We start from the raw sequence: 12673 nt of genomic DNA, 5'->3' as shown, positions 1-12673 counted from the left end.
GAAGGCGCTTTCCCTCAACCCCGCGCCCCGGTTCGGTGTCTGGCTGGAGCGCGATTTTTGCCGTCCTCTGTTCGGGTAACCCTCGTAGCGCCGCTTCCCGAGGCCTCTGCTTGGGTGGGAAAGGTGCTGGCAGCGTCTTGGGCAGCCTTTTCCCCGGAGGTGCCTGCTTACAACACACCATAGTGAACCGTAATTGACTGACCTCACAACAAACCACAAATACTAGTGCCTACGTGTAGCGCTGCTTGCTCTTCCTGGTCTCTGCATTTGCAGCGTAACCATGCCTGCCGGGATGTTCTTTTATCATCTTGTCCTAAATGGAATTTGTCCAGTGTAAAAAAAGGCCTTTAGGATTTACCATGCCTTGCAGAATTTTTCTGGTGAACAGCTTATGTGGTGAAGAGGTCATGAGTCTCTGAATGCACTGAGTGGGTCACGCCAGTGTAAAATTTAGACTCTACCCAGTATGATGTCATTCAAGTGATACCTCTGAGGGGAACATGGGACGTGCTGTGGTCATCGCAGGGCTCAGCTGGTGGCACATGAGAGTCAGGATCTGTTCAGGCTCTTCCCAGCTTATCTGTTGGCAGAGACTTTTTCCCAACAGTATCTCCTGCTGTTGTGCAACATGGGAAATTTTTGATATTTGCCATTTGTAGACCTTCTGGTAGATAGGCAGATACCAGTAGGATATTTGCATGAGTGGATGTCAGTGAGGAATACCTGAGCTTGCTTTTCTCAGAGAGCTTTTATGGATCCTTCAGAAGTAGTCCATGATCTGACAGGAAATTACAGAGCTTAAAAACCACCTTATTACAACCAAACAAAAATTCCTGAACATATAGGGCAAAACACACAGCGTCGTCCTTGTAGTTTGATGTTACAGGCAAAGGAAAATCTCTTCTGTTGTGTGGGGTCTGCTTTGCTTTCATTAAGCAGGGCAGCATTGTCTCTCTGCCATAACCCTTGTCTGGGCCAAAAAGTTGTAGAAATGACCGTATTGCAGTCCAGGGTGACGCAGCCCAGTGGCAAGAGTTCTTCTAGAGTAGTCACATGGCCATCAAAGAGAGCTGTGTGAGAAAGCAAGTGCAGGGAACAACTCTGTGTGCCCCTGCTAAACACAAGGGAGCGTGGCTTCATGCTTCAGTGCAGTGAAGAGGAGGAGCCCTGGGGGAGTCTTTTCTATTGCACTGGGGTTAAAACATGTAAAGGCTAGACAGGAGCAGCCATGGCAGAGTAGGCTGAGAAGATGCTTCTGGCAGCCAGTGGCGCTGGGGGTGCATCCATGCCTCGGTGGCTGGCAGAGACAAGCTGGGAGGAGGCTTTGACCTCTTGTTGGGCTGTGGATGGCCAGTGTGGGTGGTGGGATGAGTAGCAGCATAGCAGGATGATTTCTGCGAGGTCTGTGGTACAACAGCTGCAGGCCCTGGTGACGAGGTCTTTGTTCTCTGCGGGGCCAAGGAGACCTGGTGCAGGTGGGAAGGCGGGTGCAAGGCTGTATGCAGGAACACCAGGAGCCGTGAGTGTAGGTGGTGGAAGGACTGCGAAGGGCTGGTATGGCCCTCACGTCCTGGAGGTGCTGAGAATGGCTGATTTGTGTGGACAGGGGGAGCAAGAGTGGAGAGACATTTGCTTTGCAGTGACAGCACCAGAGAAAGCCACAAGACAGACATATGCTCTTAGATTGTTTTGCTAAAGGCTTGGAGCACCCTCTTCCCAGCCCTGGTCCCCGTACAGCTCTGTCAACCAACCTCAGGCTTGGCCTGAGTCCTCCTCTGCTGCTCTTTCACTGGGACATCTTTTACCCTCCCGCACCAGCCTTTCCAACCCCCATCCCAAACCCACCGCACTTCCCTTGACTCGCAGCACTACTGTCCTGTGCCATGGCATTCTGCACATGCATTTTAAATGCAACCAGCTATTCTCCTGGAGGTGACAGCCCCTGCCAACTGTGTGACATGCTAGGTGACAGGCAGAGACTGACAAACTCAGGACATTTGTGACTTTCTCCCCTCCTCCCTTCTGCCCAGGCAGCCCTGATGCTTTCTGCCTGGCTCAGGGACATCCAGAAAAGAGCTGACACTGGCTAGACACGAGCATATAGTCTTCACTAAAGCTGTGCCTCTCTCTGCTCCTGGGTCTTTAACTTCCCTCCCCATCCCTTCCAGGGAAAGGTAAAATGACAACTTCTCAACCCAACACGACAAAAGCACATTGATGAAGAAGAGGTGTGAGAGCTGGGAGAAGGAGGAACCATCCTGGAGAAGAGGAAGATTCAAGTACTCAGAGGAATGAAGGAGAGACAGAAAGGGTCATGAAAGAAAGGAAGGAAGCAAGCTATGGAGGACTAAAGGGAATAAGGACAAAAGCACAGGAGAGGAGGACATGGAAGCTGGGAGGGCAATAGGACAGTGGCGGAGCAGCACAGGCTGAGACTGCTGGAGCAGCAAACAGCCATTTCAGTGAGAAGGAGGTATCTCTTGTGTTCCCACCACCACTGGAGACCCAGGGAGAAACCTGGCCCAGTGCTGCTCCCTCCATGGTTTTTCTGCACTCCTTCAAGTTCCCGAAGGCCCTGTGCCAAATGGAGATGTACTTGGGGGAGTCCCCAGCAGGGACCCCCGTGTTAACAGTCTTCTCTGTGCTCCCACAGCAATGGGGCCAAGTTGTGGGGGAAAGGCTTGGCCAGGACCTGCTCAGTGCCAGCAGAGAGAAACTGAAGGATCTGCTGCAGTGGTGGGTGAGGTGAGGTGACCTCAGGATAGCTTGGCCTAGGCTGGAAGCTGCACGGGATCAAAAGCTCATGACACTCAAGCATGGCTTTCAATCTTAGCACTGGGCAGGGCAAGTGCACCCTCTGCAGCAGAAGCATGTTCTTTTCCTCTGGGTTTTGCGTCTTTTGGAAAATATGGCTATTTTCCCCAAGTGTTTTGATGCTTCTCAAATAGATGCTACAACCCAAACACTAATTCTGTCTCCTTGCACCGGTCACTTCCCCCGAACCGCAAAACATGTCAGTCTGTCACTTCTCCCATCTATCCGCTTCCAACCTGCCATTTCCCCTTGGGAAGCCACAGCAAGAAACAGGGATAAAATGCTGTGCCACCACGCCCTCAGACCAGCCAGCTGCCTTCCCACCCACCGAGGACCCTAGAGACATCTCTGCTGCCATCATTTGAAGACATTGCATGCACCACCTCTCCTGGAGTCTTTCCTTGCCATGTCTCCAAGTGATAAAAACAGAACCACGGCATACCCCACACCTCCCACCTCCAAAGCCTGCCTGCCCCAGAAATCCTGCCCCACCATCTCTATTTCCCCCAGGCAAGACACACAGCTGAGACACAGAAACAAGAGAAAGGAAGATGACAGACAGTCCACTGTGCAAAAAACAAACCGAAAATGAGACACTCTGGGAAGGGATGGGGGAGACGCCTTTGGTCCCTCTCCGGCACATAGGTAGGCACATGCACACATGCACACACTCACGCTCACATCCTCTCATGCACACGGAGGATGCACCACAGGCTTCAGAGGCAGGCCCGTGGTAGAGTCAAGGGTAGCAGGGGTGGGTTGTCGTATCCAGGGACACTGGGTGACAGCGGGGAGGGGTGGGGTGTCATTCACAGGTTACTTTCGTGGTTTTCCTCTGTCTCGACAGTCATGGGGGGCAGCCCTCCGTTGTCATTCAGCCGCTTGGCCCTGTAGGTCTCATAGTGGATGTTGTGGGTCACTTCTTTTAGGTCCTGAAGGTGAGTCCTGCAGGGAGCAAAGTGAAGATGGGTTTGGAAAGAGAATACAATAACCAAGATCAGTGTAGTCAGTATTAGTTTTCTGATTATCATTTTTTTTCCCCCAAGGTAAATAGAAAATTTCTCCAGTCAGTCTGGCTAGTGAGCGTACCCCTCTTTCTGCATGGGTTCCATGGTACACAACTGAGAGCTGGAGCATCATTGTTCAAGAACACATACACAGGATGCAGGATATGGGCTGAAATCCCCGGCTGTGCTTGCCAGTGTCCTGCTCCTCTCACACCTCTGCCAGTGGGACAGCTACTGGCCATCCTGATGTGTCAGAGCAGACAGGGCTTGTCTCATGTGAAGCAGTGGTGACACAACGTAGCACTAGGAGTATGTGTCAGGTCCACTGTTGACCATAACCTGCTGAACACTGCCATGAGCAATAGTCCCTGACCTCCATAGAAAGCCTGTGGACTTGGGTTGCTATATGCATTGTGATGATCACTTGGTTAGGATGTTTTTACCAGAAGACTTAGGGAAAGCACGTCTGCTGCACAAGGTATCGCAGAACAGAAAGAGGGCAGTAGGGTGATGTCATGTACAATGCCAAGTGTCTCAATACCACTATACCCACAGGTGGAATGAGCCACAGGGCTCTGTCTTTGAAGCGTGTTTCCCTTATTTTCTTATTTTTGGTGTTGTTTTAAAACCTTACTGTATTTACAGGGAACAGAGGTGACCCTAGATCTACAGCTCTTCTACAGAATTTGGGGCAGATATCACTGGTGCTGAGATAACTTCGTGAACAGAGTAGAAATTAGGCAGGACAATGAAAGCTGAATGAAATATGGAGCCTTTCACTTCCAGGTCATATGTTCCAGCACACCCCTCAACCTGGCAGGACACATTGACTAGGATGGGATGGTGGCTCTTTCTCACTGACTCCAGCCCAGACCTGTTGTCAGCAGCAAATTTAAATTGTTGCAACCTAATATCCTTAATGGACTATAAGGGGGGTAGTAGTACCCTGCTTTTCCCCAGGAGTCCAGCTCATACATGAAAACTAGCAGCCACCTGACATAGTGGTCATGTCACTAAGAGAGGCACTAGAGTGTCTACCCCTTAACTCAATCCAACCTTACCCCACATAAGTTTTCACTGCCCGAAATGTATGTTATTTTCCTTTCCATAGGGGCTATTTCACTCTAAGAGGGTCTCAGGAAGACTCTCAGCTCATCAAAAGCAAACTGGTGCATGACCATGGCCTTACCTGATGACAAAATCTCGAAGTAGGGCAAATTCACAGTGAGTGAGGTTTTCCACTGAAAAAAAGCAAGCAATTGTTACGTTTGATTTTTTTCAACAATCCCTTTGTGGTTACAGGGCATGGGAAGGTCATTGCCATGGGACAGGTTCCAGGTGGGCAGAGCCTGCATTCGTCAGAAAGGACAGTTATCTGAACACCACACTGTCGTGCATTGAGGAGACACACTAAGAGGTGCTGAACAGTCACATGCGAATTTCCGTTTGAAAACCAAGGCAACCTCAGGAGCTCAGCTTCACATACCGTGTTGTTCAGAGTGGCTCCAGCTTCTGCCAGTTAATGGTAGTGGTACCACATTGACCGTGGCAGTTCCCTCCCAACAGACCTATTTGAGAATACTCCTCTTGCTTGGTTTCAAAAAGTTTATCAGAAAAGGGATGGGAAGGTAGCCATGGGGCATGTTATCTGGACCCTTGTCTGTTACTGGTGCCTGCAGAGTTACTTTCAGCTCCCAGAAGCGAAGCAGTTTTTACCTTCAATGATTCCCCAAGGTGTTTTCCTGCCCAGGACTCTTTTGCCATTCACTTGGTACTCCTTGTCGCTGCCCACTACTGCGAAGGGCATGCTTTCCTGCTGGGGAGAGACGTGTGGAGAGATCTGTTGAACCCATTCCAGAGAGCAGCACCATCACTGTTCCCCATCCATCTTTCCTCCTCTCAGCTCACCAAACACCCTTGGCATTCTCCAAGGGAAGAGGTTCTCCAGAGCAACACTGCACTGGTTGTCCGCTTCACCCATTGGTGCTATCCCTAGCATTTTGGGCCTTTGCTCTACAGGTGTCCTTGTGCCCCCCCACGAGCTTAGTGGGTAGCTTGCAGCAGTGCCAAGGGCTCTGGAGAGGGGGGTAGAGCTTTTCTGCACCCATCTCTAGCATTTCTGACGAGCGGGACGACCAGAGAAGTACCACCTTGGTGTAACCAGGAGAGAGTCTGTCAGCCAAGGGCTGCTCATAGAGATTGTTTGCGGTGACTTTTTCTCACCAAGTTTGTAGTTCTTCACTAGAAGAAGGAGAGGACTCAAAATAATCCTCCCCAACAAGACATATGAACATTCAACAAGACACATGAACGTTCAACAAGTTTAATGGCTGAAATGGTTGTACTGAGGAAGGCCAGAGTACCAGGGGTACAGCTTTCCTGGGAAGTGGGAGAGTAGGTGAAGCTATTGGGGACCCAGATATCTCTAAGCACAGGGGAAAACCACCTGTTCCCAGAGCACAGGGGGCAGGAGACCCTGCTATCCGTAAGGTTGTGCAGATGCTCATAGAATTACGCTGCTTTGTAGATGTCCCTGGCCCTGGGAAGGGACTGCAATTACCACAGGAATGGAGATGAAAAAGCAGTTTATTTCTTATGTGTGAGATTATCCAAACCTAGGGCAACAATGCTGAAGTGCAGAACAAAATACGGTGCCCTCCTTAAAACCAGTAGCAGTTTGGAGAAGAAGCAAAACCTATCTGGTTTTCCCAGAATGTGTGATGTGTTGCCAAATGGGAAATGATTAATTAAGATGGGGAAGGTGGTAATTTCTTTTGGAGCTGTGACAGCTAGGGCAGTTGAAAGGGCTGGTGTCACGCTGCAACACAAGACTCCTGGTGTTTCTTGAGGGCCAACATGGAGGCCAATCTGTTTTCATGAATGGCCTAGCCACAAAAATGATGAGTGGAATAATTAAAAGCAGTAGCATCACAAGGCCACGAGGTGTTGTGAGAACAAAGGCAGACCGGGTTATTATCTGAAAAGATGTACACAAGTTTGAGGCACAAAGAGCACCATTTAGGGAATAGCACTAAGAATTTCTGCTACGATGCTGGAGCTTGTAAACAAGCAAAGACTGAAGGAGGGGAAGGACCCCACGTGCTAATCAGTCACAAGATGATCATGAGCCACCAGTGTGATGCGATTGTTTAAAAAGCACATGTGGCCCATGGGCTTAGCAGTTCAGATCTCAGAAGAGACAGGGGAGCATGAGGCACCAGCACCAGTGCTAGAAAATCAAACCAAACTGGAGCAGGCACAGAAAAAAGTGACTAGGAGCATGGACTACTGAGGAATGGGACGCTCATCCAAAGAAGCTTGTCTCTTTTAGCTGACTGGAAGGTCAGCAAAGGGTAATATTGTTCTCTACAAATGCCTTGAGTAGCGGAGGGGACCACTAGGTAGGAGAACTGCTTGAATCAGTGTTGGCACAAGAACACAGGTACAATCCTGGGTACAGCCTGGCCATGCACAAGCACAGGCTGAAAATTAGGAGACAGTTTCTAACGCTCTGAGGAGGGAAGGATGGGACAAGTCTTCTCACAGGAGCTGGGGGAGCAAAGAACTGGACTGCTTTTCGGGTCAAGTTTGGTCAGCAAATGAGAGGGCTCATGGGGCTGTTGTTTGGGACAGAGGCTGGACCTCAGCCACACACCAGGCTGCTTTGGTCCTCAACAGTGTCCAAACAGAGCATTCAGCAAGAGGAGGTGAAAAGATAGTCCTTCCTCACTCAGCCTTCATAGCACCCTGTAGTAATGACAGGGACAAATTAAGCTGGGAAGGAGGAATGACCATCCCTTACATCCATTGCATCTTTCATTCAGGGACCATGAAGCGCTTAAAACCTTCCAGTCACAAATGTCTGTTTTACACTCCTTAGATATGACCAGCCCTCATCCCCCCTTCCCCTCCCACAATAAAATGTTTCCTACCCTGATTTTGTCATTCTCTGTTTTATCCTCCAAGTCCTCATCGAATTCTTTCTGGGGGTAAAACTCAATCCCATTTACTTCTAGCTCTTTGCGCACCTGGGCAGAGAGACATTTTGGAGCACAAAGCAACAGAAACCTGAAAGGAAGACAGGTGAAATGGCCAGGCAAACACTTCTGGGACATCATTCCAGCAGGCAGGGGCTAGAGGGATTGTCCCCAGGGAAGCGTGCAGTGAAGTGAGGACACAGCAGCAATTACAAGTCTTTCTTTCCCAACCCCCATTACTTGTCTGTCTTTGCAGTTCCCATGACAGAGCATATCACGAGATGTCACAGGGATACACACGTTTCTTCCCCCTCTAACAGATGACCCTCATAGCCATAAGCAGCTCTACCTCCAGGGCTTACCCACCAACCCAGTGTTGGATGCTGTGCATGCCCTGGGGACTGCACTGCAATCCCAGGCAGAGGATACCACTCATTTCTCCCACCTCTGAGCCAGGGCAGGGAAGCATCCCTTGCAGGAGAGGAGATACTCACTCTTTGTTTAAATTCGGTCTTCTCCTCCAAGGTCATGGTGTCAGCCTTGGCAATAACCGGGATGATGTTCACTACCTTGCTGAGATGTTTCATGAACTCCAGGTCCAAAGGCCGCAGGCTGCAGCCCAAGAGGGAACAACATGGAAGGAGTCACTTTATCCTCCTTGCCTTTCATCCAAAGTGATGAAAGGCACTCCCAGCACCAGGGCATGAATGAAACCTCCCTTGTACATATCCCGCTTGCTGCCATCTCCTTCTTCCCATCCATCCTGCCCACTCCCAAAAAACACAGTGGCATTTCTCCTGCCCTTGTTATCCTAGACTCTTTCAAGTCCCACAGCACCTGAAGTTAAGCTAAACAGTGGCCAACCCCACAGGCAGGACCCCTGGGTCGGTGGCTGAGACAGAGCAGTGCAGGGTACATATCTGCCACAGAGGCACCAAGGGCTTGAGGAAGGATGAGGGACTGTGTACATACGAGTGGCCAGTGGGGGAGATGAAGTAGAGGCAGCAGTGCACTCGCGTGTCTGGAATTCGTTTCTTCCTTGCAATATTCACCTCCTCCTTCAAAAATTTTTCATATTGCTCATTGATGTATTTCTCAATAGGGTCCCAGCTGTTAAGGTGGGAGAGAGAGATGAATAGACAGGTACAAATCTCCTCATGTTCCTGCCTACAGTGTTCCCAGCTCTGACAGCAGCAAAGCAGGCTCAGGCATAAAAAATATCCACCACAAGCATCTCACCATCAGCAGAGATGTTTAAGAGTTTCTGTAACTGAGCAAAGAAATAGGTATTTGCTATGTAATGTGTGCATACCCCCAAGCATGCACACAGACCCATGGTGTTCACAATTCCACATCCCCATTACTGGCCCTCCCCAAGTGCAATAGTTTCCCAGGCAATTTCCAAGCCAAGTAGAAGGGAGGCGTTCCATATACCATCTTAAAAGCAGCCCATTTCGGGACACAAGGCCTCAACCATGTAAAACTCACCAGTTCTCATTGTTGATCTGGTCCCCAAACCCTGGCGTGTCGATCACTGTCAGCTTCATTTTGACACCACCTTCTTCAATGACTGGGGAACAAATTGCAAACAATCATACACCTCCCTGGGGACCTGCTCCATCATGAAGCATGTCTCTGTGCCCTACAAGGGAACAAGAGTTCTCTGCCTTCATCACAGCCGAGCAAGCATGACCAGGACGGGCGGGGTCATGCCTCACCAGTTGTGACCCCCACTTGCATTTCTGACCCCAAATCTTGGTAACCTCTGCACCAAAGTCACCTTATACTACTCTTCCACGAGAAAATGGATTTGTGCTTAGTTTGTGGCGCAGATGTAGTACCTACCTTACACAACTTGTCCTCCCCTCCAATGCATCATCCTGAATCTGAAAGGATACTCATTACTCTGTAGAAGCTGTGCTGATGCTTTGCCATGAGGAGATGTGCTCTACTAGGCTTGGGATGGGACCCACCAATGCAATTTGTGTATACCATTAAGTGTCTGCAGGTGGGAATGACTTACAGCAAGGCTTAATCCACGCATGCAGACGAATGTCTTGGCAGAAGAAATATCTATAACTCTTTTTCTACCCCTCACTTTGGCTGTGGCATCAGTGGCATTGCTGTTTAAGCAAAGCCTTGTCTGGGTCTGAGGGCATCTAAAACTGGCACTTGTCCTTTAGTTTCCCATGGAGAAAGGGCTGCCTAATACCAAATAAATGTTTGCATAGACTACTGGGGGCTTCTGCAAGACTGTGCTGAAGCATCAGTATTGCCTCCACCCCAGCAACCTGGCTCTTACCATGCCCAATGGCTTTGATCTCCACTGTCTTGGGGATCTTCTCCTCCCGGTTCCAGCCCGAAGATTTGCGGCTCACCTGGGATTTGAAAAGGGTGTTCACCAATGTTGACTTTCCCAGTCCGCTCTGACCTGAGGATTGCAAAGAGGAAGCTCATGACATCTGCAACAGCCTAGCAATGACAGCAGGCCCAGGGGACGGAGCCAGGCGGGCAGCAGAAGGGGCTGTATGTGTCCCCTTGCCTTGTGCAAGCTCTCCTTTCCCCCAGAGCAAGCACTGTCTGCTCCCTCATGCCCTCCCTGCAGGGCTCACTCTCCCACCTGGCCTCATGGGACAACCCCAGGCCATGGTTCCCAGTATCTCAGCTGGTCCTTGCCTACCTACAACCATGATGTTGAAGTCGAAACCTGTCTTCATGGTCTTCTTGCGCATCTGTTCAATGATAGTGTCAATACCGATGTAGCCCAGCAAGTTGGCATTAATGCCCATGGGTTTCATTGGTACAACCGGTTTTTGTCGTGCCTCTGGGACCAGCTCAGACATGGCTGCTTCGTTTTTGCTCTCCACTGGCCCTGCACAGGGAAAAAAGTTCAAAAATCATCATTGAGGTAACGAGGACCTCCCTGCTGCCCTGTCACAGGGGCTGAGGGCAACTTTGAGTGTCTGTTTCAAGGGCTGCTGAGCATGACTGAGTAGCAAGATTTTAGCAGTAAGGCTCTTCATGGAGGAACATCTACTTGAGTTTCCAGCACACTCTTTTACATGTCACTCCAGATAAGAAGGTGGAGGAGTGGGGCTTGCTGAGCATGGAATGCACTGATGGCTACCTCCAAACAGCAGGACCAGACCCAGTAAAGCTGGCTGAGCTCCTAATCAGGTGCCCGAAGTTCTGTGTGTGTCTCCTCATTTTTGTCTCCCAGTTGTCATCAGGATCATCAGTATTTTGCCCCTCCAAGTTTAGCATGATATTTGTGATGGAACACACTTTCAAAAATTATCATATGTCAAGTCTCAGCATTGAAACAGAGTTTGGGATTTAACAGGAGGGATTGCAATCTCGGCCCTTGCCAGGGGAGGCTGCATTACTGGCTGTGCTGTGCAGGCTGAGTCCCCCAGAGGAAGGCAGTGGTGGAAGTGCAAAGCACGGCCACAACCTCCACGCTTGCCTTCTGCATGTAGATCAATGGTTTTTGTCATGCTCAAGAAACTAATCATCATGATCAATAAACTAATCATCTGCATCTTTCCCTCCTTGCCTCCCCCTCCTCGCTTCTTCCATGCAAAACAAACAAGCAAAAAGAAAGGCCCTGTGAGCTTTCTGGCCTCCCCTACTCTCTCGGCTGATGGCACACACTGCTTGGGGCAGGCCTTGTCCATTTATCTCTGTCTCTTGTCTCATTAGTGAGCAGCTCCCACATGCTGGGAGGAAGCTGGAGGCTGGGAGAGAAGAGGGCACGGAAGAAAAGTTGTAATTGGTGGGGAAGGGAGGCAGAGGGGATGAATCTAGAAATGAAGATGAAGGGGATGGGAATCAAATACCTGTCATACACAAACCAGCTGCAAACTAGAGCCTCTCTCACTCTAATTACTTGACTCCCCCATGCTTTGTCTTATTAGATGGCTATTTTTCCAGGACAGGGGCAGCATGTGTTTTTGCTTGGTAAGCACTCCGCTTGTTTTGGATGCCGCTTCAGTTCAAGTATCTCACACTACATTATCCCTTTCCATCATTTTGGCGGAGTTTTTTGTTCCTTTCAGCAGAACCCCCTGGCTGCACATGAGCGGCAGGGCAGGTGACTGCCATTTGCTGGGTGACACATGCCTCTTGGAGAGGAAGATGACTCAGAGGACACTGGGCTGGGGACACTGACAGCACCAGTCTGGGATCACCATGAGAGCTCAGCCAGGTCAGGCAGAGACTGGGGTTGAGGAGAGGTTGGGGAGGTTTTGTTCAAGGTGAAGGTTAGGCTGCAACAGGCTGCACGGGTGGCTGGTGACCCTGCCTAGCATTCCCACATCGAAGCTCTTGTGCAAACACAAAGGGCTGCTCTACACAGGGAAAAATTTACATTTTATATATAAGCTTTAATATCCCACTGTCGTATGCTGGGGGTAGACCTTGCAGAAGGGCCACCCTTGGCAAGGAGAAGGGTGCCTCCACTCAGCTCTTTTCACATTGCCTGGGAAGTCTTTTATGTTAAACTGGGAGAAGGAATCTTCCCTCTGTGTAAGAGGATGGCAGCACAGCCACCCATGCACAGCACTGCAGGTAACGTCCAAAAGGTCTTGGCTTCATAGCACCTCCGTTCCACCTTGCCCACAGGGGGAGGTCTGCCTGTCAGGAGGATGGCCCCCCCCTCCTGCTCTTCCCCACCAAGCAAGGACACTCTGAGCTATCATCATCCTCTCCTGAAGCAGCGAGCAGCACCCTGGGGGGACCAGAGCACAAGACAGACCGTTGGCTTGAGCAAGGCTGGCAATTTGGAGCACCTCATGCTGCCGGGCAGCTGCCAGAGGAGACAGCCTGCCGATCCGAGTGCTTCTCAGCTGCAGTTCGCTCTTACACCCGTCACAG

At 50.2% G+C, this 12673-nt stretch overlaps 1 protein-coding gene across 1 annotated transcript in view; it reads right to left on the bottom strand.

Moving 5' to 3' along the window:
* Positions 1-3206: 3206 nt before the first annotated feature.
* Positions 3207-12673, bottom strand: part of LOC104621711 (neuronal-specific septin-3) — a 13066-nt gene continuing 3599 nt past the window's right edge. The window contains exons 3-11 of the mRNA XM_010288258.1: positions 10479-10670; positions 10101-10229; positions 9287-9368; positions 8771-8908; positions 8293-8410; positions 7754-7849; positions 5538-5634; positions 5011-5062; positions 3207-3759 (exon numbers count right to left, since the gene is read on the bottom strand). Coding sequence (XP_010286560.1) covers positions 3624-3759; positions 5011-5062; positions 5538-5634; positions 7754-7849; positions 8293-8410; positions 8771-8908; positions 9287-9368; positions 10101-10229; positions 10479-10670 — 1040 coding nt within the window. The 3' untranslated portion in view covers positions 3207-3623. The remainder of the gene's footprint in view (positions 3760-5010; positions 5063-5537; positions 5635-7753; positions 7850-8292; positions 8411-8770; positions 8909-9286; positions 9369-10100; positions 10230-10478; positions 10671-12673) is intronic.

This window comes from Phaethon lepturus, unplaced genomic scaffold (assembly GCF_000687285.1).
Source record: "Phaethon lepturus isolate BGI_N335 unplaced genomic scaffold, ASM68728v1 scaffold30585, whole genome shotgun sequence".
Lineage (NCBI taxonomy): Eukaryota > Metazoa > Chordata > Aves > Phaethontiformes > Phaethontidae > Phaethon > Phaethon lepturus.
This window is presented reverse-complemented; position numbering and strand designations above follow the sequence as displayed.